This window comes from Anopheles marshallii, chromosome 2 (assembly GCF_943734725.1).
Source record: "Anopheles marshallii chromosome 2, idAnoMarsDA_429_01, whole genome shotgun sequence".
Lineage (NCBI taxonomy): Eukaryota > Metazoa > Arthropoda > Insecta > Diptera > Culicidae > Anopheles > Anopheles marshallii.
The window spans coordinates 81273476-81298091 of NC_071326.1; the positions used below are offsets into that span (position 1 = coordinate 81273476).

At 42.0% G+C, this 24616-nt stretch overlaps 1 protein-coding gene across 1 annotated transcript in view; it reads left to right on the plus strand.

The window, feature by feature from the left end:
• Positions 1 to 20867, plus strand: part of LOC128718676 (calmodulin) — a 32672-nt gene extending 11805 nt beyond the window's left edge. The window contains exons 2-4 of the mRNA XM_053812297.1: positions 3436 to 3610; positions 16270 to 16512; positions 20751 to 20867. Coding sequence (XP_053668272.1) covers positions 3436 to 3610; positions 16270 to 16512; positions 20751 to 20779 — 447 coding nt within the window. The 3' untranslated portion in view covers positions 20780 to 20867. The remainder of the gene's footprint in view (positions 1 to 3435; positions 3611 to 16269; positions 16513 to 20750) is intronic.
• The last annotated feature ends 3749 nt before the right edge of the window (positions 20868 to 24616 follow it).

Consider the following 24616-nt stretch of genomic DNA (forward strand, 5'->3'; position numbering starts at 1 on the left):
AAAAGAGACAAGCCGCTGTACCAGCACCACACACCGGTGGTGATGTTTCCGCATGAGAACATAACCACCGATTTGACCTGCTGTGTGTACTGCTGCCCTGTATAAGATTTGCATCTACGCGCCCGTACAACGTGGCACACGCTCGCTCTCCATCATCATCCCACCACACTATGTTTCCGAAATCGGAGATGGCGTGTACGTACTGCTACTTGTCGATTTGCACTGCAAAGCCGCAAACTTCGAGCCGGGGTTAGGTGTTTTTTTTTTCTTTTATTCGTCCATTTGGTTGCAGTTGCAGATGCGTTTTTTGCTGTTGTTGTGTGGAGATGTGTTTTTGTTGCATTCGTGGTGCTAGGTGCGAGCACAACACACAACACTCCCTACCATCCCGTGCACCACCGTAGAACAGCAACAAAACAGCAGCAACGCACCACCGCCCCGGCGGTGTGCGCGATGTGTTGGAATGTTATTTTTGGGACACCTTCTGCCGTCTGTTCGGTGTTCTCGGGTGTTTCGGTATATAACGGTGTATGCCGGGTTCCTTCCTCCGGGGCCGGTTAGTGTGCCGCCATTAGGCCCCCGGGTCCCGGGACCTCGCTGGTGTGGAGCGCGCGCGCGGGTTGGTGCGTTGTGTGTATGTGGCACCTTACACCCCTTGCGTGTGGTTTTCGGTCCGGTCCGTGTTTTGGGAAATGTATTTTCGATTTTCACCGGCTCGGACCACGCGCGCTCTCTTTCTCTTGCTTTGGGGCACACGGTGCCTTCAGGGGTACCCAGAAGAGACCCTGTTGCACCCTGTTCTTCGCTGACTCAGGCGTACGGTTTTTTACGCGCTTTTGATGTTGCGGTTCGGTGTGCTGTCCATGCATTTTGTTTGTTGGCCGATTTTAGCCTTGCGTGTGAAAACTGGGCGAGCGAAGCTCCGAAGGTAGGCTAGTAGAAGGTGTGTATTTCTTGGCAAGTGCTCTCTGTTGCTTTTGTTCTACACACACCACAAGGTTGGAATTGTTCGGCATATGTTTCCAGCTCTTGCTAATGGAGCACTATAAATTACGTATGGAATAATAATTTAATTTAAGGAAGCAGAAAAAATAGAAGGCACATTGAACATTTCGTTCCACCAGTCCGGTAGTGAAACGAATCAATAGATAATGCATTAGTATGTTGTATGTGCAACAGATCCCGATTCCGAGAGCCAAAGCTAGAAAATATTGGAATGTTATTGAAGTGTCACAATAACATCACACCGATAGAGAGAGGGTAAAAGTTGTTCGGTTCGCTTCGTGTTTGGAATGTAGGTTGCTAATGAGCGCCATGTTATGACATCTAATGTCCGGGAGCACTGGAGTGGAATGTGTGCGAACTAGAAACAAGGCGCGCAGGAGAGAGATTTATTGCAATGAATTTAATGTGTCAAAGCCAGAGATAATCCTTTATCGCAAAACGGCACGAACAAAAAATGTGTATCGTCATGCCGACGATCCGACCACGCTTCCCAAGGCTTATATCAAGGTCTGTTATCATACTATTCAACACTCCGGTACTATTGTTCATTGAAGACGTGATAACTCAACCATTTGCTCACTCAGGTTCAGTTGGATTTACTACCGTTTGTTCGTCTTCGGTAAGAATTGCTGCAGGACAGATTTGGGCTAGTTGCGACAAGATGAATGTGCATTAATGACGCTCTTCCTTGGAGCAGAAGTTGCGAGGAGATGTGCTGCCTTATGCTGTTGTGAACGCGAATAGTAGTATTGGTAGTAACAGCAAAAGGCCTACACCTACAGATCGGTTTTTTGTGCCGGTTTTGTTGCGTGTTTAGAGTGCGTCGAGAGTAACGAGCGGAGAGTAACGGCGTATGTGTTTGTATGCGTAACCCTCCGCAACGTGTCTCGTGAAGCCGGCAGCATCGTGTTAATCGCCCAGCGATTTCACGTCAAGTCGAATTAGATCTATCGTTTTGATACCTCTTATTGAACATCATTATCCTCCGATGGTGGTGTAGTAATTGTGTGTAAAAGCCCCCAAAAAGAAAGCTTCATATGTGCTGATAGAAAAGACAACAGGTTCATGAAGACATCATGTGTTTTGGGTGTGTTACATCAAACGAATGCGCATACATGTGCGAGTCGCGCCACACGACGGCCAATGATTCGCGGCGAAGGTACGACATGCATATAAATAATGTTTAATGATTCTCGAATAACTTGCCACTACCATAACGGTACCTTTTACACCACCCCGCCCCATTGGTATATGGTGTGGTCATTGGCATTTTGCATCTCCTCCGTGCGGACACCATCGCTTTCGATGTGTGTCACGTGCCTCTCGATTTCTCGGTTCTCTCCGGTTATATAGGATGTAACATATACAAAATTGATTCCGACTGTGTGTGGAAGGTTTTATAGCACCTTTGGTATTTTCTTTTCCATTCTGGAACTAAGGCTTGCGTTAGATGGGGGGAGTAGCAGAGATTGTAGTAGCAAGTAGAAGAAACGATCTTCGCCGTTGAACAGCACAGGGTGTTGCTTGATTGATGACATCGTTTGTTTGCAGTTTGTTTGCGATGGTGCATGATTATTTTATGATCCTCTGATGGAACGGAAGCACAAAAATCTGCTAGAGCGCAACGGAAAGGTGACTTTCGAGCATGATGGGAATTGTTGGCGGTAGTTGTGGAAGGTTATCGTCGGTGCTTGTGCTGAAATTAATCTTATTCTCACGTTCAAGCGTGAGACAGTTCCACGTTTTAATCCCCCCCACCCTCCAAAAACGCCACAATAATCGCATTTGCTATGCCCTCGGTTTTACAAACTTTTCGAGGTCATGTCTTTTGACCAGTGAAGGCAATAAGTTATGTTGTTTTTTTTAATACCTGGATGGATCCAAAACATTTCCCATAAACCGAAAAATAGATTTAAACCATATTTTCAAAACATACCTACTCCGTGTGTTCAACGTGTTGATAAATGGTTTAGAGTGCTATAAAAAGCGGAAGGGAAAGAGAAAATATCCGTCCGTACAACGTGTTATAAATTTGCTCCAATCAATCAATCTCCACAGGTAGAAGGGTTTTTGAAGCCAGTAAAAGAAACCTATCAATACCTAGCGATGTGTGTATATGTGCGGACATGGTCGAGTGATTGGTTGTGCGTTTTCTACACACAGCTTGTTGGAAAAAATAGTTCAAACGTAATCATTCGGCACGTACTAACTGTTTCCGGATAAATTAATGGAACGATAGAAATATTTACATTCACAGTGACAGGTGGCGCGCACACTACTCCATCACCACCAGCCTTTGATAGCGGTGTCCTCTACCTTGTCGTTTTTGTCTGCGTATTGTTTTTAATATACTCTCCATAAATAAGATGCAACAGTTCGATCAAACCAACTACATCCGTCTAATGTTGCAATTCAATTACTTACTTTCAGGCCGATCAACTTACGGAAGAACAGATCGCTGAATTCAAAGAAGCGTTCTCGCTGTTCGACAAGGACGGCGATGGCACAATCACGACCAAGGAATTAGGCACCGTTATGCGATCGCTAGGTCAGAACCCCACAGAAGCAGAACTGCAAGACATGATCAACGAAGTCGACGCGGACGGTAAGTGTTGAATGTTTGCAATTTAATTGGGCATTCGTTAGAATTCCTTGCCCGTTTTTAATGGGTTGTTGTGTCGGTTCCGACGTGCCACGAGTAGTAGTAACCCGCATCCGTGGGGGAAGAGGAGATATGCTTCGCATCAATGTAATGCATACGATCAATATATTGCCCCTTTATAAACCGCCGTCCGTGGGGTGAAGAAGAAGTAATGCGAAATGGGGTTTCATATTTATAGCGGAAGATGTCCACTAATCATTGACATATTCCGGAACAGCTGACCCAGGAGCACGTGTGCTTCGTTGATGGAAATGTAGGTTTTTTGTTGTTGTTGTGTAACAACTTTGCTACAATCTTTCGATTTCTTGCTGTGTAGGGAGCAATAATCTGAAATGGGAAGGAAAATGGTCTTAATTTGATGAAAAACTCACATCTGCCGTCAGGATTATGCTAATGTTTCATTTCTTTCTCTCTGTTCATATTACTTTGTAGAGTATTCAAGGGCTGAAAGTTGGGATAGTTGATCAGTCTTGCACCCTTTTCGTCAGTACGGATTTTGTTGCATCAATACTGTGATGAGGCATCTTGAGCCTTTATTTTTACTAGAAAACTTACAGTAGATGATTGGTGCTTCGTCGTAAACTGGCACGCGATCGGCGCATTAATCACCACTCAGAAAGGTTTCGCAATCAGATTCGAATTATTTTCCAGAACTTGTGGAACGCAAGAGACAAGAGAGGGAGCCTTCGGTTTGCACACTGCTCGTGGTGTGGTGGCCGTCGACGGCACTGTACTAATGGCCATGAGTGGTGTTGTATTACGATGACTATGATGATGTTGATTTTGATTGTGACCTTCGATAATGCTTTGCTTGTGGGCGAGGGGAGGAATGATATAGATGATGAAGCAGAAAGGTGTACTATTTAGGAACAAATTTGGGTGAGGTATAGAGCAAAGGTCACATGTAAGGATTCCGATTAGTAAAATGCCTTCTGAACGGTGTGTGACTCCATGAGGGTTGTACCCGGTGTGTTTTGGTGGTGTGTTACCGGTGATATACTATACCCTGCCCGGGGAATTGCACAATTCCTAGAGAAGTTAGCGTTTTGGGTGGACGACCATTACTACATCGTCACATTGTTCGCGGACTGTACCACTCCCTTTTGGTGTGTGTAACCCTTGTACTGGGGGGTGGAAACAGAGAGAAAATTAGTTTCGAAAACTATCGATCCGTTTCGGTCAGGGTAGTTAGCAATCGGGGTGAAGTTGAGCGCACCCGGGAGCAGCATTATTTGACGGGGCGGCAAGCTCATTTGCAGCAGAGAAAATTAGAGAAGCATAAAACCGGTCATTAATTGGATTTCCACCAAATGGTCTTGTGTACTACGGTTATGTGTCCTTCGTGTTAACACAAATCCACTTTCACTCGGCCGAGAGCAGCAGTACCGTCGTACTTGCATATCGTGCGTCTGGGATGGGAGTATGAAACGATTATATACGAAACATCAAATATATGTATGCAGGAAATGAGATCATCCGTAACACGAGGCGCGCTCTAGGCTTTGTAAACTGTTGTCGCCTACACACATATCCATATATACATCGTTGTCCTCGAAGAAACTTCATATCCTGATTGGAATTATTCTGAAGACTCGTTTCAGGTCTACCCGAGGTGGGGTAGCGTGGTATCAACTAAATGGATTTGAATAAAAAAGGTCAAACATACAACCTTCCACACCCCACACTACTGTAATTTTTTCGGGATGAAAGGAAATTCTAGTGCACATCATTGTGGGGTGGTCGTGGGATTTATGGGAACCAAGAAGGAAATAGCTTGTTTTATCGTAATGAATTATTCATTATTGTTTCATGCGAGAAGAATTATGGTTCGATTAAAATTGTTCGTAACACCTATCCAAACGATAGTTTTTGGGGGTGTATGAAATAATGGAATGTCCAACATGAAGTTGATTACATCCATAAATGGTAAAAAGATATTTTTTAATTATAGAAAGAACGGCCGAGGGCCGTAAAGTGAAATGGATATCATAGATTCAAAGGGAACATTTTGCGCTACATAATCATTCGTGTGTTTCGAAAGCTACTTTTTTTAAATTTCTGCAATTTACATTAACACAAAAATAAAAGGCTAATTTGCGCAAGGCGTCATAAAAATTCTAAACAATATTTCGGCCAATAAATATTACCATTGTTTGTTCTCATATTGACAGTAACAAAATTATTCAACTTAGCAAAAACAGCTCAATGATTTCTCTCCTTGTAAATAACTTTTGATGAGAAGATTAACCAAAATGAACACAAATGAACACTGTTTATTATTTCGATTTATTCCTTTCTGGAACGAACGAATCTGATACCTATAGCAAAATAATTGATAAATGATGATTATTGTTTTTTGAGAAGTTTTTGCTTAAACACAGTAGTATTGTATGGACGCAAGAATATTGTAATGAGAGAGTAGCGTTATGTAATGGAAAGTTTTTAAAATGGTTCCAAGGAAGAAATTTATCTCTTCCATCCTTAATAGGGATATTCGATCCATAATCCAAACATTATTTCCCCATAATGAGCATCGTTTCCATCCACAGCTTTTGATGCTTTTGTGACCGCGTCGATCGTGTGCAAGCGATATCAATAATTATCAATATTTCACCAATACTCTCCCTCGATGTTTTGTTTTGCCTCATTAGTATCAGGCCTCCCGTGCCTTTACTACGAATCAGAATCAAATTAATTGAGGAAGCGCTAGGAATTGGTCCCTGCACCGAACAACGCTATTAGCGAATCAATGTTAATCTCGTGTGTGAGGGTAATTCTAAAATGAAAAAGTTACTTAACAAATAATTGTACCTTATTTCAATATTTTTTTTAGGATTCTCGTTGGATAATATTTTTTACCGAGGAGTAGCAGTGCTGAGCGTTGATGAGTGGTGGTTGTGTAATAATAGTAGCGAACTTGCTGTGCAAATCCTAGCATGATGTGCTAACCATTGTCATAATTGAAATACGGGCTGCTAATGGAAAGCGGGCTTATATAGAGCCACCGCCCTTGTTTGTTGCGAGACGGTGTGCATGTAAGGGTATGCAAATCCAACGCTGTAGGAGATCGTCTGCGCGCTCTCTCTCTAGCTCTCTTTGCCTATGGTGTGTGTGTGTTGTTTTGTTTCAATTTTCGTAATAGGCACAGACCCTCGGTAGCCCCACCAATTCCCACTTGACTGCCACCAGTATGCAAAGAATTTCATATGGAATCTGGTATGCTTTTGGGTGCATGCTTTTTTTCTGTTGCGCGCTACGAGCGTACGAAATCCCGTTTCCCAGCGGCTGTGTAGAACGTTCTACTCGAAAAATTATCAAATGACAGCGGGTGGTGGCTTTTGGCGTGTGCCCAAAATGGTTCTTGCTGTGAAGCAACAGTGTGTCATCGCTGCGCTGATAAGGGAAGGGCGGCAGTGGATGTGGATGTGTGTGAGGGAGGAGAGGGAGGCGCACAAGATATCGATCCGTTTTCCAGCGGTAGCATCGGAACGAAGTCAACCAGCAGTAGCATGACAGTAGCTGCAATACAACTACGCCTCTCCTAGCTAGCACAGCCACCAACGAAGAGTTGTGTTGTGCGCACGCCCATTTGCTATGAAACACACAGAAAAGGCCAACGAACAGTGTGTGTGTGTATGGAGTAAAGATACCACAACCATCGCCGGTACCGGGAAAATCACTGAGCCCGGAGAATTCTGCGGAAAAAGCTTTTCCATCCCAGTTCTACTACTACTATAACCCCGAAATGATGGTGTGAAACGCTTTTGTGTGTATGTTTTAGAAATTTCTTTTGAAGAAGAGAGAGAGAACACACAACCAAAACAGGTCGCTATCCTTTTGCCATCTCGGTGTGTGTAGTGTACAGCTTTTTAACGCGTCCGTGCTGGGCTTTCGGTTCGCCGAAAGTCGCTCGTCTTGATGAATCTGTGTGTGTGTAGACGCTTAAAAGACGCACACAATCGTCCCGGTGGGGAGTTGCATGCGGTAAACGTCGTATACACCTGGAAATTCTTAAACCGCTTCCAGGATTGCGTTGGAATTACCCCGGACTGCTTGCCAACCATGCTCTGACCCCAATGGGAACCGTGCAGGGATGGGGAAATTGGTTCTGCGCATTAAGGAGGTGTACACATACAAGTGGAATTAAACCTCCAAACTTGTGTGTGGTGCTATGGTGCACTTATCCCAGCACGGAAGCACCCGTAGGGAAAAATAAACAGGACTTTGGTGTTGCGAAGCTTTAGTGAACACACACCGAACAGGAAATGACACGTCCGTTTGATTAACGAACGAGATGGGGGAAAAAAGGGTTCCATAATGTGATAAAACTACACAAGATTTGTTGCTACCATCACCACCCCCACCCTGTGTGTGTGTTAGGATTTGCTTCGGAACTAGCCGAATTAATTCCTTGCCCTATTTCCTTAAGACCTTCTGCGTGAAAAACATGTTGCAGTACAAAAAAAAAAGATCGTATCTCATGAACACTAACAGATGGTTTTGTTGTTAAACAATGGGAATGTGCATTAAGTAGTCGATTAACAAACACACATCAATTGCCCTGTGCGGGAAGAATCGTAATGTCGTAAACTACGAGGCGCCTCCATCGCCTGTAAGTCGTCGAGAGAAGCAGCAATAAAATAATCTCAATCTCTCATAGTGATAATACAAACGTTTACTTTTTATCTTTTAGGTTCACATTAAACCTGGAGGTCAGAAACGTAATGAAAAAACATTAGTAATACTAATTTATTACCAACGGAATGTTCAGGCGGAGGCGATGATACAAGGTTCAAAATGTCTGAAGAGAGACAGAGAGATAGAGAAAAAGAGAGCTAAATTCCAAACCCTAGACTTCATTTGCTGTGTGATGGCAGCATTTTTGGTGATGATGGAGTGTTGGTGACGTCATTTTTTTTTCTCTTCTACACACTCCTATCTAATCCTGGCGGCACTGTATGGCCTTATTCTGGCTTCAAATTCCAGTTTTCTGATCCATTTTAGCTCACTTCTTTTGGGGACTGGTGATGATGGAATGAGCAAATGTTGGGCGTCAGTTGCCTTGAATGTGTATCGTGTTGGCGTCTACCCATCGTCATCGTCGTCCTCGTAGTTCCATTAAAATCGTCCACCCATCGAAGAAGTATGGTTGTTTGGGTCGATAAAAAATCGGAAGCAGAGTAAGGGTGAGAATTCGTTCCCAACCACCACCAGCAGCACACAGCCCACACTTGCGTGTGGTGGTTGTGGCACCATCTCCCCTATCGCTACGTACCGCGTCACACCGGCTTGTTCGATAAATTTAGCATCCTTTACACAGAGGGAAAAGCTTTCAAGGAGTTGTCATTCTTCGAATTTCGTGTCAACAATCTCGTTGTGTTGTTGGAACCATACCAAATTTTCGACTTCTCTCTGTTGTTCCTTTTTTTTATGTGTGTGGCGCTAGGTCGCGCGGGTGTGCGAGGTTTGTGTGGTGTAATGAGTTTCGAGACAAATACTGTTCCTGCCTGGGATGTGCTCCATGGGGTTTTTTTATGCTCCCGTTCGTCTGGTAGCTTTATAGCTTCGGCAATCGAGTTTCATGGTAATCCGCGCGCGTGTTCTTTATCGGAAGCTTACCGTGAAAAATGGCAGCTATTGATTTTCCGGCTCTTTCCAGGGATTTCCTGTAAAGCATCACCGAACGGAGCTGCTGTCTAGCGAAGCTCTGTTGTCTTAATGATTGGGGAGTGCCCTGTGCGGGTCCCTTTCTGGAGGCTTTCTTTTTGCTGGAGAATTAATTTTTTTTTCTCGGCATCAATTTTCGAAAGCTGATTTATTATGTTCCCCTTCAGAGGCCCCCGCGTGCGGTTACACAAAGCTGTCAAATATATGTGTGCGGTGGAGGAAAATGACTTCATGATGTTTCTTATAAATCACCCAGCATTGATAGTTGTTTGCCATTCGGAAACAAGATGCGAACCAGCAGAAACATTGGTTTTTGGCTGTAATTCTGTGGTAGGATCCATTGACGAGGATAGATTTTTTGTTTTCTGGGACGGATAGACAGAAGTTAATAGGAGGGGGTTATTTGGGCTTCTGAAGGCCGCAATTGTCGATTGAGGATCGCAGTTCTTTTCCAGTTTTTATTTGTAACGTCAATTTATTATGGATGAACGTTTTGGTAGCCGAGCCCCGAGTATCCAATTCCCATGGGGTGGTAGAGCAAAGACGGGGGAAATGTGTGTAGGTGGTAGAATGATATTTTATCAAGATCGTTTCCTTGTTTCTGAAGTTGTACGAAAAATGATGCCCCGTAACCGTTTTAAATCGCTTCAGTAACAAATTGTCAAAGAGAGTAATTTACAACTTGTGATAAGAAGAGTGAAAAACGAGATCCCATTTGTTAAGCAAAAGCTGTGTAAAGCCCCAGGGGTAGCAAGAAAACGGGACGAGAAGCTCCCACTTTCCGCATGAGCAATTACGAATGCAAAGTACATGCTCCCACTGCCGGATGTGGTTTGAAATAATAGTCTACAAGGGTACATCTTATCCCCAACGGGGGAAAAAAGAAGCATAGTTTTCTTTCATTGTGAGGCTTGTTTTTTACACATTTTATGGGTGAATTTGAGATGGTAGGAGGGAGGGTGCTGGTGGTAGTCTTGACGTCACCATGAGTCGACAAAACCGCATGCTAAATTGCACTAACCATCGTCATCTTGAATGAGTTGTTTTGTTTATTACGGCTTACAATAATTATCCAGGGTCGATTTTGTGCTGGCGTGGCGTAGTGTAGTGGTCGAGACGGTTGAGAAGTACTGGGCGGCTCCATGAAACGTTCGGGTGTCTCATGTTTCTCTGCTTGGCCGCATGCAAAAGGCGGAGTGGGGATGGTTTGTGTAGAAGAACAATTAATTTAAAATGTAAATTATGATTTGCCATAACGGGTTTGCGAGATGCGGGACTGTGTGTGTTATCTGATTATTATGCTGGTTACAGGGGGGGGAAGGTGGCTAGCAAAAGCTCTCCCGTGTTCGACATTACGGGCGAATGGGTTGAAATGTAAACATTGAACGGCGGCGGTTTACATCCGACTGATGAAACCAGCTCGTTAAGCTGCAAATAGTTCACCACGCAATAACTAACACACATAGCCTTTTCTAATACAATTTGTGAATCTCTCGTTGCACGTTGCAACACGGGCGGGAGAAATGGTTTGGCTCTCGAAGCCTCGGGACGTGTAGCTGTTTTCGGTTCTTTGGTTCTGCCTATACTGCTACCTATCACCATTGGACGGGGTACGCTTTGGCACACCAGGGAAAATGAAACCCATTACGAAGCAACTATCACGCCAATGGTAAAAGCAGGTTACTCCGGAACCCCGCATCGTGTCCCTACACGATAAGAGAGAGAGAGACAGGGTAGCGAAAAATACTTGGAACACTGTGCATGCGTTCCATATGCTGGTGTCCTTCATGTCGGATCATAACCACCCTAGACGGGGGGGAAGGGGGGATTGATTATAGCGTGTCCTTTGTTCCGTGTCCCCCGACTGTCCGCTTTATCCAGTGGAATCCCACCCAATGAAACACTGTCTCGGATGGTTGTGGGGTTTTCGTTAAAAGGTGCACAGGTCACGTACTATAATAATCTGATAGTGAACCTTTCGTCTGGAGGCAATACTGTCTGTTGTGGTGCTCCAGTACGGTCGTACGTGTGGATATCGTTGCGAGAAGTCGGGCGGGAGAAGAACGGAATGGTATGGAGGTTGTTGAGCGTATAAGGACAATGATTCCATTTTGTTTCTGGTCCAAAAAACCGGATAATCGATGCCACGAAATATCCGTATTTCATGATCCTCCGACGGAAAGATCAAGCCCATGATTTATTTATAGAGAGATAAGTACAAATTGCGACTTAAGTCTAGTGGTATTAAAAACCTGTTGTATTTCGGTTAATATCTGGTTTCTAATATATGATCCTATATTTGAAGCTTGTTATTACAAAAGGGTTCCATTCTTTAAGCTCATTCCTAATAACTTTTGCCCATTTAATTCTTCTGTATTATTGAGATACTTTAAGGTTTTTTTTCGTTAAATATATTCTATTTATCAGATCAAAAGCAGAAAACAATTCGTGGTATTTTCATTAGGATATTGCAATTGGTTAACTTTCCGGCCTAAGCATGCAACAGAACCATGTACATGCACGGCTGCTTCACACCTCGTACAGTTACGTCAATGTAGCGTGGCCCAAGTAGGATGTAAGCATATTCTAACTCTTTTTCACATGTACCACCACCCGGTGGTGTGCGTTTACTGTTTGCAGTTATCTTTTGCGCTTGTGATTAAGATCCACCTGGACCGTCCCCGGTCCCGGTAGGGGTGTAGACCTTTCGCTTATCAGTTCAGGTTGTCTTATCTAATATATCGTGTTCATTCGTTTGGTATGCAGTTGTGCATGGTTTTTTTTATCGATGACGCTGTATCTATTCCGTGAAGAATGTTCGATGCTGTAATTAATGGCCATAAAGTGGCAAAGTTTTACTTAACGAATTCCTTCATTCCAGCAATATCAATCATTTGTGCACATATTTGTATATGCCGCAACAAGCAAAACCGAACACTCTCGCATCGTACCAAGTAAAACAAAAGCACATGATCTTTCGGTTCATTGAACGCGCGGGGGTCGGGACACATCAAAAGGAAATGCCTGCAACACAATTGTGGATAGTTGAACTCGAGGAATGTCTTATCGTTCCGTCCGCAAAACGGGGCACAGAAAGCATCCAATGAAATAGCTTTGCCCGTTACTTGTCCTTGATTGCATTGGTATGCGCAATTCAAAGATTGGTTCTCGGTGGTCTTTTTCTCGTTGTGCTATTTGCACCAAACATGCAATGGGGAAAATTGAACTGTCGCTTCTGGTAGGCATGGGGTATCTCTCTGAGTTGAAGAATGGTTGGTTGGTACCATCCAAAATGTGTTGTTCCTTTTCCAAGGCTGGCTGATTTAACTAGTCATACTCTTAACCCGGGTACTTCGAGCACTTGGCTGGATCGCGAGGAATTTAATTTTCTTTCCAAACAACATCCACCACTGTGTGGTTATGATGCAGAGTCGTCGGTCGTAGGGTGAACTTTTAGGCTGTGTTTTCCTTTTTTTTCTACAAGAAATTCTTGAAACTATCACTCTCACGTTCCTTCGTTATTTAATACATTATTTCCATATTTTTATGATGGGTGGGGGTATAATGCGCGAGAAAATACGGCAATTACCATTGCACCACAACAGAACGTGACGCGAGTGGGAAGAAGACACGTGTGTACCCACACACATGTACGAAATATCCGAGGACACGGTCAAAATGGGGCCATAAATAATCGAAAACCGGGCAGTAAATATGACGAAGCGAAGGATAACAATGAAATTTATTGTGGTATTATACATTTTCGTCTGTGGCTCCCGGTGATGTGGCGCATTACCGAAAGGGTATTTTTGTGTGGTCCATGGCACGCGGAGCGAAAAAGCTTATGCTGGGAAGGATTCCCTCCAAATGCGTGTGCACCATAAGGAGTATCAACAGTGAAGGAAGGGGGGGGGGGACAATACTTGGCGACAGGAGGATAAAGCTTTGGACATGTTTTTTTTTCTTTTCACCTTCTTGTTGAACAATACGTGCTGTCGTGAAATACTTGTACTCTTCCATGACACGTTCGTAAATCGTTCGAAGTTTGTTTGGGATTTACGCGCGTGATGGTGATGTATATGTGCGTGCTAGACTTTCCTCGCCAAGATTCCTTTTGTTATTGTTGCGGGGGTATACCTTTGTTACCACCATCCCACCATCGTCGAACGTTGCCGGTGTGTGTCCTCTCCGGCCGGAGCTTCGATCCGATTACCATAGAGACACAATGAATAATATTTATTGCCCTTTTACGCAGCGACAAGCGATATGGAATAAAGTTTGTTGTTTTTTATGTTCGTTGTGTCCTTCTCGGAGGAGTAGAGTAGAACTATTTTATGGAATGTGGTTGAATTTTTTTCCCTAGCTCTCTCCTTCGCTCACTACTTTCCTATTGTGCATTCCGTCACAACAATACAGTGGAACGACGTATCAAATTTGTCACGATAGCTAAACTTTGGTTTGCGTAATACTTTTGGTAACGTCAGCGGTTAGTTTTATTGGTGCGGTCTTCTCCGTTCGAGATCAATAGAACGCGCAAAAAGTATTGCCGCTCAAGAACTCACCAAGCAATTCGCAGTAAACAAATTCTACCATGTTGTATATCCCATCGTTGATGCTTGACAGTTTGGATTTAACTTGTTTTTGTTTTATTCTATTTTATCCTTTTCATGTACAATAGCGATAGAGACCCGGCCGGTATATGTCTTCGACGGTTTAGGATTTTTTTTTAACTCGGCTATCAATCCGTCGAATCGACGCACTAAAGATAGGGGAAAACTGAACAAGGATAATCTTCTGGAGAATGATATACAGAAAAGCACCTAAACACGCACAAAAAGTGAACCCCCTCCCAACCCCCCCGATTTGGTGGTGTTCGATGGGATGACGGTCCGTACAATGCTTTTACTGTGAAAGCTCATTCGTAATCACGCCAGTTTGACATAAAAGTCCCTGTACCATCTAGCTCATTCATATCGGCTGGTCATGATGGACACAAACACCCATACGATACACGAAACACATTATAATAAATTTCCCTGCCCTTATTGGTGCGGGTGTGGTGTGTTCCCCGCGTGTCGTGGCTTTTCGGGAGATGGTGGGCAAGTCATTATGATTCCACACACACACACACGCACCCGGCCATGGGAAAACCATCCACAGTGCCCTTTTGCGAGTGGACTTGAGGGAACGAATCAATTCCCTCCACTTGTGTACACAGAGTGTCCCCTCTGCAAGAAGTCCTTGCAATAACACTTTTGTTGTGTGTGCCGAGGAGAAGCAATAGTGAGTCCGCATCCAGAGTAAGAGCGTCGTGTCTGTGCGGGACTGGTTGGTTTGGTTGTGGTGCGCTCTCGGTACAACCGTGGCTTTGCTTTTTATGGCTAAATGGGTAAAGTTTGGGGCAAAAGCAAGCATATTGTGCTTCAACTCTACTATTTTAGGCAAAAGTCCTATTTCACTTTGCCAACGGGGAGGGGCGGGTCACAAGGAAAAGCATTCCAATGAGATGGCTGGGTGGGGTTATACCACCCACACCACCCACTCTTTTCATGTTTCCACCCGCTTATCTATGACCTCCATTGCCAATCATGTTAGTCGTCGTCGTCGTCAATGGTGTACTCCATTGAAAAAGGTTCTTCACGTTGCTGTTGTCCTTCTGCTTTTGGGTTGTTGTCCGCATGGGAAGGTCCTATGGCCGCGCAACCTATTTCGTGGTGTGATTGTGGCGGTCGTCTATTACGACCACGGGACGGACGCGCGGTGTACGAGAAATAGTACAAATATCAGCTTTTTCCGAGATTAGAAATCAAATTGGATTCTATTCATTTGGCGGGGGGATTTATTTTTCCTGCTTTTCTTTTATTTACCATACACGGAATGAGTTCTTTACAAAGACCTTTTCTTGAGCTTTATAATCGTATGGAAACAATTATTAAATAGGGGGGAATGGCCTTCGCATCACATTTAATTTCATTAATAAGTCTTCATTATTGGCGATCGGAATAGTAGCTGTAAGGAAAATGTTAACATTATTAATTGAACAGACAAGGATGTTCCAGTTTAATTGAAAAAAGAGCCAAATAATAGCTAGCAGAGGAAAACTCACTTCTCGTTTTCTCTGGAAGGACACACTCCTCAGGTTACCTTTAATGGCAGGGGGCGTACAAGGTGAATAGGAAACTAAAATATATAAGGGGGATGGTTCAATCAGTTTACCGTTCGTTCATTAATATTTCAAATAGAAAACACTTTTACCGACGCCCCAAATTGACCGTGTCCGCTGTAGGAATACTTACACGTGTAAGTTCTGTTTTTTTTTGGTAAGAGGCTTGGGAATTGTGATTTTGTTCCAGTTTGTTGTGAAATCATGCTGTGTGTGTGTATGTGTACAAGAAAAAGGTAACACAATTCAAAGTAAGGTAAAAATCGATATCGAATACCCGTATATTATGCAAGAAAAATACATAGCTCGTGTTTCCTAGTTTGCGTTGAGCGAATGGCTGCCAGTGTGAGACTTCTTTGGATAAAGTTTTTCGTTTTCGATGTAAGAAGTTATAATATATTTATACACTGTTGGCTGTAACTGACTGTAAGGTGTTGCGTTGCGTAGAAAGAGAGGATTCCTTGGCCCTCGGGAGGCTCACATAATTTCTATGTATTTATGTGTGTCCAATCATGGTGGGAATTATTACCTTTCTTTATGTTAGTTTGTACGGGATAATACATAAGAGCAGTGAATATAAGATTAAATTATGAATATCTACGGTTGTATGATACGTTTGGCCTGTATGTCTTCCAAATCTGTAATTGAAAGCTTCGGAAACTTTATATGAGTAACGATATTTCTTACATTTTCTCTTTTATTGCTGTCAACAATATCTATTGTAAAATACGACAAATTTTTAATTTTAAACTCTCTCCTCCTCATCTTCCAGGTAACGGCACGATCGACTTCCCCGAGTTTCTAACAATGATGGCTCGTAAAATGAAGGACACGGATAGTGAAGAGGAAATCCGGGAGGCATTCCGAGTCTTCGACAAGGACGGCAACGGTTTTATTTCGGCAGCTGAGCTGCGCCACGTCATGACTAATCTGGGCGAGAAGCTAACAGACGAGGAAGTCGATGAGATGATCCGTGAAGCCGATATAGATGGCGATGGCCAGGTTAATTATGAAGGTACGTAACAGAGAAGTGCGAATGAGATTGGCAAGCTTTTAGGTGAGGACGTTGGAAATATTCTAGACGGAACCTACCTTCCAAGTCCGTTATTTCCAAACATTTTCAAGAATTAAAAACTCAACCCCCAATGCGTGTTAGTACAACAAACCCCACCCGGTATAATTTTCTGTGGAATTCAATATCGGTGCACACTTTATACGGAGAGAAGGGTGCAAATCAATCGAACCCCGTTTGATCGATATGACAGGAATGTTGGTGGCAAGTAGCAGCAGCGTTTAGCACAGCAGTGCCTCTAGACAAGGAGAGGGAACCCCTTTTTGGCGAAAGAAAATGAGCGTGGGGTGGCAAAAGAATAATACTGCGCCATCATGTTGTCAGGGTCATGAAATGATTTTGTTTTTCGCGTCCCAGGTGCTATCCTTGGCCGTTTACTTCATGGGTGTTGTCAAACAGCTGCCCCCGATGGGAACTGTATTTCGTGAACATTTTAGATGTGTTAAAGAAATAGTAGGAGTATGCTTACGGGTTTTTTTGCCATTGAGTTTTGGCTTAATTTTTTTTCCGTTGTGGGTGGTACATTTTGCCTACGTTGGCACTCTTTCTTTGTTTGTTCAGTGGTGTGCCGTTCGCTGCTACCGAACGATTGTTGAAAGTTGCATTTCAATCATTTGTTGACTTTCCCATTCACTTGTTTTTTAGTAGCTGCTGCCCTAAACTCCTTTAGCTCCCCATCCCACCCCATGCGTTTGCTAGCTACAGAAAGAATGTCTTTGAAGTATACGATTGTTCATCACGAACTCTCCTGTTGTGTCCTGTTGGCCATTGGAGCCTACAGTTTTGTAGCGGTTTTTCTCTGTTCTTTTTTGAACAGTTCAGTCAAGAGGACGGAAGAGCTTTGCGCGCAGATACATGTAAAGCAAGAGGTTTTTTTAGTGTAACTTTGAAGACATCTTCAAAGCCAGCCGCTGAATGGAAAGATGATGTGTTTGACCTGGTAGACTTGTTTTATATTTCGATGCACTGCAAAACGGAAAAGTCACTTTGTTGTGTGGAGAGAGAGAGAGGGGACTATTAAATTTGTTGCAGTGAAAAGCCCAACGTGAGGATTTGAATACTCGCAGAAAAAGGGGGCTAAGTTGCACACATCAGTCAGCAGTTTTTTTTTATTATTTTTTTGCACGTGCTGGAAGAGTTTACCTTGTCTCTGTTACCTTAGTGCGAACCGCATTCGTTGTATTATTGAACTAGCTACGACAACGTATTGTTATGACATCCCTACAACGGTGCGCGATGTTGCAACTGATTGCGAATAGGACAGCTCTTGGCGTAGTACCTGTAAGCGCGCATTGTTTACGTTGCGTTTTGCATGCAATATTCTAGTAACTGTATTTTGAATTTGAAAATTTTTTGTGTGAAAATTTTAATCACATATTCTTACAAATGTGTTTAATAAACAGAATAAGAATGGTACAATAAATCAACCTTTTCACCAGTCGCCTGTAGACATGTTTTTTAAAAAAGGCTACCGCGAAAATAGTTACAAAATACTTAAATTTAAACATTGAATTGAGTTTTTTTTTGTTTTGTTGTGCCCTGACAACAGTTCAGAAGTCATCGAACGCACACAGGGGTCGCTAGGTTTCGAGTACATGCATGGATATTACAATTATTTTTATAGCATGAAGCATTCTATTTTTGTAGCGTGTGTATTATAGTTTTAAGCACGCTTGTTGAGGGTTTTTTTCCATTAAAAATATTCAATTTATTTATTTGGAACAAATAGTTCCACAATCAATTGGCTTGCGTATGCACTTTATGCATAAATATTTCCACTGTTCAATCCCGCTACAATTTTAACTGGATGACACACCGACTTTAAGAACCCGCAGAACACTCAAATTATGCATAACAGAGTTCTCACGAGTTTTCGTAGGTTTCGTTGTGCAAGTTGGCCTCCACGCAAACGTGTTTTATTTGCACGAAAGCGTCATCATATCCCATTTGTTTGTGTCGTTACAAACAGTTCGACAAATCGAGTAGAAAATGAATTACTCACGGCTTACTCATCCCATGAGGCTGCTCGTGACTCGCACCACGAGAATACTTAGGTGTTATTTTGCGCTTTTTGTACGGTCCTGTCCCCACCCGTGATAGCCATAATCGGGGGTGTGTGTGTGCGAAGAGTGCCTCACTAACAATGAAAACATAAGTAAAACGATCGTTGATCTTTGGGCGAATATCAGCTAGGATGTTGTTAATCGAACGCTGTGACGCTTGACCTTGTCGGTGAAAGTAAAGGGGAACTACTGTTTGGGGTGATCTCTGCGCTCATTGAGTCAGAGCTCGTTGCATGTGTTTTTATTGAACAGCTCAAACAACAAACAGTTAATGGTGTGTAAATGGTTGGCTATGGTTGTTCACAGAAGGTTCTTTTTATAACCGAAATCACGGGACCGGTTTTATTGATTCTGTTTGTTGAGCGTGGTCAGGAATGATTGAGTATGTTGATCGAGTCACGGGGTAATAGGTCGTGTGATTAGCTTTTTTATCTTCTATATTTGATATGTTGATCGTTGGTAGAATAGATCGTTGTAGAATTCATGCTGCAAAGGGGGACTAGTTAGTAATTTCGTTTGAAATTAACGTCAGTGTGTGCAACAACGGAGCTTGTATCACTTATGCATTTGTCTCTGGCGAAAACGGAGGTTTGCGTCCGTAAGCACCTAAATAGATTTATGGCAACACTGTACTTTGCGCACTTCCGTCTTACGATTTGTTTATGACCCCAAATGTTGTTGTACAAATAGTCTTGTTAATACAACGCTAACCACCCATCCGCCCGGTACATTGCTTGAGGCCAGAGCAACGTCATTTGTCGAATCTACGCTCGGATAATTTCATTGCGGATGGCTGCACTGCTGCTGGTTGGCTTTACTTAAACACACCGACGCAATGGCTGGGTCGGTCGACAGTATGACAGTGGGGAAAGTTGCTCAGCGCAGTGCAATATAGGGTTTTGTTTACACGGCCCAATGTGTGGAGATTTATCTTCCATGTGTGGTCTAACCGACTACAGACTACCTCAATGTGTACCCACAGTAGGAGCGCATACGCGACAAAACGACGACGACGGCAAACGGAGTTTGTGTGTCTTGCTTTGTAAAGTCGTAATGAGAATGCTCTTGCAGAGCCCCGTATCTACGTCACAGGCAAGCGCTGGGCACCCGATGCATCTCGAATTCACTATAGAAAGGTGACGGAACGCTTAGCGAAAAACGATACACCCAGAGAAGGAGACAGACCTGGGGTGGTAGATGTGGAAGAACACACAGTCCCGTTCCAGGCGTTTGATTATAACCAGAACCACATTCAAAGCAGTAAATAATCATCTAAACCAGTACGAAAAGAACAAAATAGCATACTATAAAGCAGCAGTAGCGGCAGTGTATGGTTGGAGCAAAAGTAATAATGTTACATCCATTTTTGTGTGCGCCCGTTTTTAATACTTCTAACGAGAGAAACCCGCGCCGGGGCTGTACCTACCATAAAGATAATACTGCGGTTACTTGGCTGATGGTGTTGTAGCAACAACGGTTGTTATTAATATTTACATGGACGAGGCGTGATGTGTTCCTCCTTTTGCTTTTAGTATAACTGGAGGTTTTCATTTTTGAGCACGGTTTGGGGGAGTAAACGGTTTTGGGATGTATATTGTTGTTATAGTTATCAATTTTATGCTCAAATTTGGTTTTCAGTTAAAAATAAATTATGATTATTTAAATGAAAATTTTTGTATTTTAAAATTTTTACATGAAATAAAACGTATACGTCGCTCGTCGCTGCATATACGCATTTGGGTAAACTAATGATTTTTTTGTCGCACACTCCACATTTGCGTACACATATGCTTGATGTGTTGAAATGCCAGAACTTGTTAATATATTCATCCAAGTGTAGTGCGAACACTTTGTGCCAACAAAGCGTATGTTTGTGCGCTAGTATAACATCTTTCTTTATCTGTACAACTTACTCCTAATTTAAAACATGGTTTGTGTACTTAATATTAGCCTGCCCGGGTATCTGGAAGTTATGTTTATTACCTTTAGTTTCATTATTACAAATTGCTTCTGGGTTTTATTGAAATATGGTCTAAAATTTAAGAAGTAACTATTTTTTCCCGACTGTTTACGTTCAACACTAATTTACTGCATTGTTTTTGCTTTTCACCATTCCAGAATTCGTAACAATGATGACATCGAAGTGAGCTACAGGTCGATACATTGCGCCTTTCTATTTGTTTATTAAGAAGACTGTAGCCACGCGCAACAACAGCTGCGCAACGCTATCGATTTGGATTTAAAAGGGAAGAACATGAAGATACAGCGTGGGATAATGGAGAGTGGAGACAAGCAAGATGATGATTCAAAGAAAGGAAGGAAAAGATGCAAAGCAGTAAAGAAGAAAAAGAAACATTCAAGAGAGTAAAGCAAACGATAAACATTAAATTAAACTTAAAAGCATAACACAGAAAAAAAACAAACAAAAGAGCAAGAGCAAACAAGAAGAAACAGCAGTGAAATCATGATGGAAAAAAGCATAGCAATACAACAGCTTGAAGAACATCAACAGAATTAAAAACAACAGCAACAACAACAACAACAGCTATATTTTAACAACTATAACCGAAACGAAAGCAACAGGAACAACAACAGCCATAACCTATATTTAAACATCTTCAATCACCACTACTACCATCACAAGAGACACAACACACCCTCTCTCTCCCACGCAGATGAAAGAAAGAGAAAAAGGTAAAATTCTCATTTCCAGAAAAAACCGAAATCCTTATTGCAAAAAAAATAAAAAATAAAAAGATAAACAATGGAAAGGAACAAACAGTCGGCAGAGAAAAAAAGGCAAAACATATAACTTAAAAAATTTTAATTGTAACGACCACAATTATAAATAAGAAGATAAATAAAAATGGTAAAAGAAAGAAAAACAAAAAAGGGCATACAATCAACTCCTAATTGTAATAATGGCAAGGTGAAAAACGAACCTTTAACTATATATATACATAAACAGCAGCTATTTAACAAACTACACACAAAACCACAACAGCAAAAACACCGCGCAATTCCACTCAAAAAGAAAACAAGAAAATTCTAGCGTGTCCACTCTATACTCTATTACTACTACTATTACTACTACTACTACTTCTACACAACACATTCTATGCCACACTTTAAACTCTTCTGCATCACCACAACCTTTCTTCGTGCAGCTTACATTTGTTTCACTATTCAGCTATAGAACAAGAAAGAGAGAGAGAGAGAAACAGCAAGGAAAAAGGCAAGCGCAGGCTATATGGTTAGCAGGAAAGAGGCCAGAATTAGCCGAGAAAGGAACACCGGAAAACAAGTTAAATTAAATTAAATTTAAACACTATCCTTAATCTATTTGTGTACATTTTTTTGTAAAAATAAAAACAACTAAAATCTACGAAATATCTTCTGCATTCAAGTTGATACACTCATTTTAGGGCAATTTTTCAAACGCGGGTAGCGCGCGGTTATGTACATTTACGTTTTGTCTCGAAAAAGATTCAGAAAGAAAAACTTGCAAAGTTTGTTAAAGGTTTTGTTTTTTTTTGGCACACAGCACAGAGTATAGCGTAAGGGAGCAAGTCTCAGTTTATAATGAATGAGAAGGACAGAAACAGGTTTTTTTTTAAAATAAGTTTTATTACTCTATAGGCTTTGTTACAGAATGACCGTAGCAGCAGAATAGCTTGTTAGGAGCATTGGCTTTACGTTGCACCAGGGTCTTGTAGTTGGTGGTTGATACAGAAAAGAGCACTTTTGTTTATTTGGAAAGAATTTATCCCTTTGCGCAGGTAACAAACATTCCCACCCACAAACACACTACTTGTCCCATCTTTCCCGCTACAAACAAACACTACACTACAAACACATCTTTTTCGCTTAAAGACTTGGGACACATATTTGAGGAGTTCATTTGGTGATGAGTATTTCCGAATCATATATTTGCTAACGAGGTTGGAAAAGAATTGTGAAAACAAGATGGTTGTTAATGGTTCATTTGATTTTGGTTTCGGGAGAGTATGAAGTGAAGATTGGTTGTAGCGCAGTGTACTATTTTTGTTAAATATCGTTTTGTATAATGTTCATGACCCATTCTAACATAATCCCCTGTTCGATTATTTTAGTGTGTGTGTGTTTCGGCATTGCTGTGTGTGTAACACGAGGCACGAATTTGTTCAACAGTCGCAGTAGCAACAGCAGCGGAAGCAGAGCAGCAGCCTTAGCAGCAGCAGGCAGCAGCAGCAACGGCAACAGCAGCAGCAGCAGCAGCGGCAAAACCGGCAGCAGCAGCAGCAGCGCAAAACCAGCAGCTTATCTTTATCGTTAGCATCGCGCAAAAAATAGAGCCGATTGATATCTCTCTTTGTCGCAAACGTGTGGTACATTTGCAAAATTACTTGCGTGTACAACGCCTCCTGAAGGTTACAAGTTTTGCTTTGCAAAGGAATTAAAGAAAAAAGAAGGATAAACGAAATCAGACATGCAAAAAGTTGTGTGACACACGTCGTCTCTCTTACCTGCCTCTAAGGGTTGCCATTGTAGTGTGCTGTGTGGCAGATAGAATCTTAACGATTGCGCAAATCCATTCACTTTAGAACAACGACGTTCCAACACACGCCACTCTCTTCTACACCGTGTAGCGCCAAGTTTGCGAAACTAAACAGCAAGTACTAAGCTATAATGATAGTCGGTTCGAAAAAAAAACAAACGGTTTGCTTTAAGATTTAATAAGAAGATTGTTAGTTAACACCCGTTGATAAAAGAAACAGATAAAAACTGTGTCAGTATGGAGCAAACAATTGGAATGCGAAATGAGCAAAACAAAATGAGAAAAAATGGCATAACATAACATCAGTGTAATCGTAGCGAAACAAAGAGAAGAAAATCCCGCAAAAGCGAGGGTATAGTAAATGCAGTAAAAAAAAAAACACATTATTGATAAAAATAAGAGCTTTTCACTAAACGAACCTACTACCAAGCAAAAACGTAAGCGAAAGAGAGAATGTATTTAAAAAAAAACCGTTTATGAAAACCACACGTACATAAAGAGCAAACACGAGAACAATACAATCACAAACACAACAAAAAGAAAACCTTACACACCTGTTACAATGCAGCGTTTGCGTAACTACACATGAACACCCCAACAAAACAAGAAACGGTTCCCGATTGTACGAGAGCAAAAAGCAACAAAAACAGAGAAAAAAAACATGTAAAACCGCGAAATCCAAATGAAAGAGATTTTCTTCCTTTTCTTCCTTCCTTTCTTTCTTTCGTCGTCGTTGTCGTCGTCGTCGTTGTCGCGTTTGTTAGTTGAGGAAATATTTGAAATGCAAAACCTTACGAATAGTAACAAATAACACAACCAATAAAAAAAAAACAAACAGATATAACAGCTATACAAGAAGAAGAAAACTTGCACACATACAGTACATACACAAACAAACACACAGACACACAAACCAATACACGCATTCACAAACACACATTGCATGGAGTTGGGGGAAGTGCGTAAGGAAACATTTGATAGAGCAAAACAGCAGAAGAAAACAAAGCAAAAGCAAAATAAAAGTAGTGCCAGCAGCTGCAAGGGCGCAGTAAGATTTGTTGTGTTTGGTAAAATATTGCACGAATAGCGCAGCGCAAATGCAGAGCCAGGCGTGAGCAAACAAATGGAAAGCAAAAAAAAAAACGCGTGTGGGGGTTGTAGCATTAACCGAAAGTAAGAAGCAAACAAAACAAAACAAAAAAAACAACAAAGTAAGTTAAAAATACACTAATAGATAATACAACAAGCAGAAAGTGAAGAGAGTTAGAGAGAATGAAGCGTAAGAAACAAACAAAGTTGAGATAACGAAGATATATTAATTAAATATATATACCTATATATATATATATACACACAAAGACACACAACACCCATTTGAACTCAGTAATCCCCACCATCGCTACCACACCAAAGGCGTGTAACTCCACCACCAAACCACCCACTCACC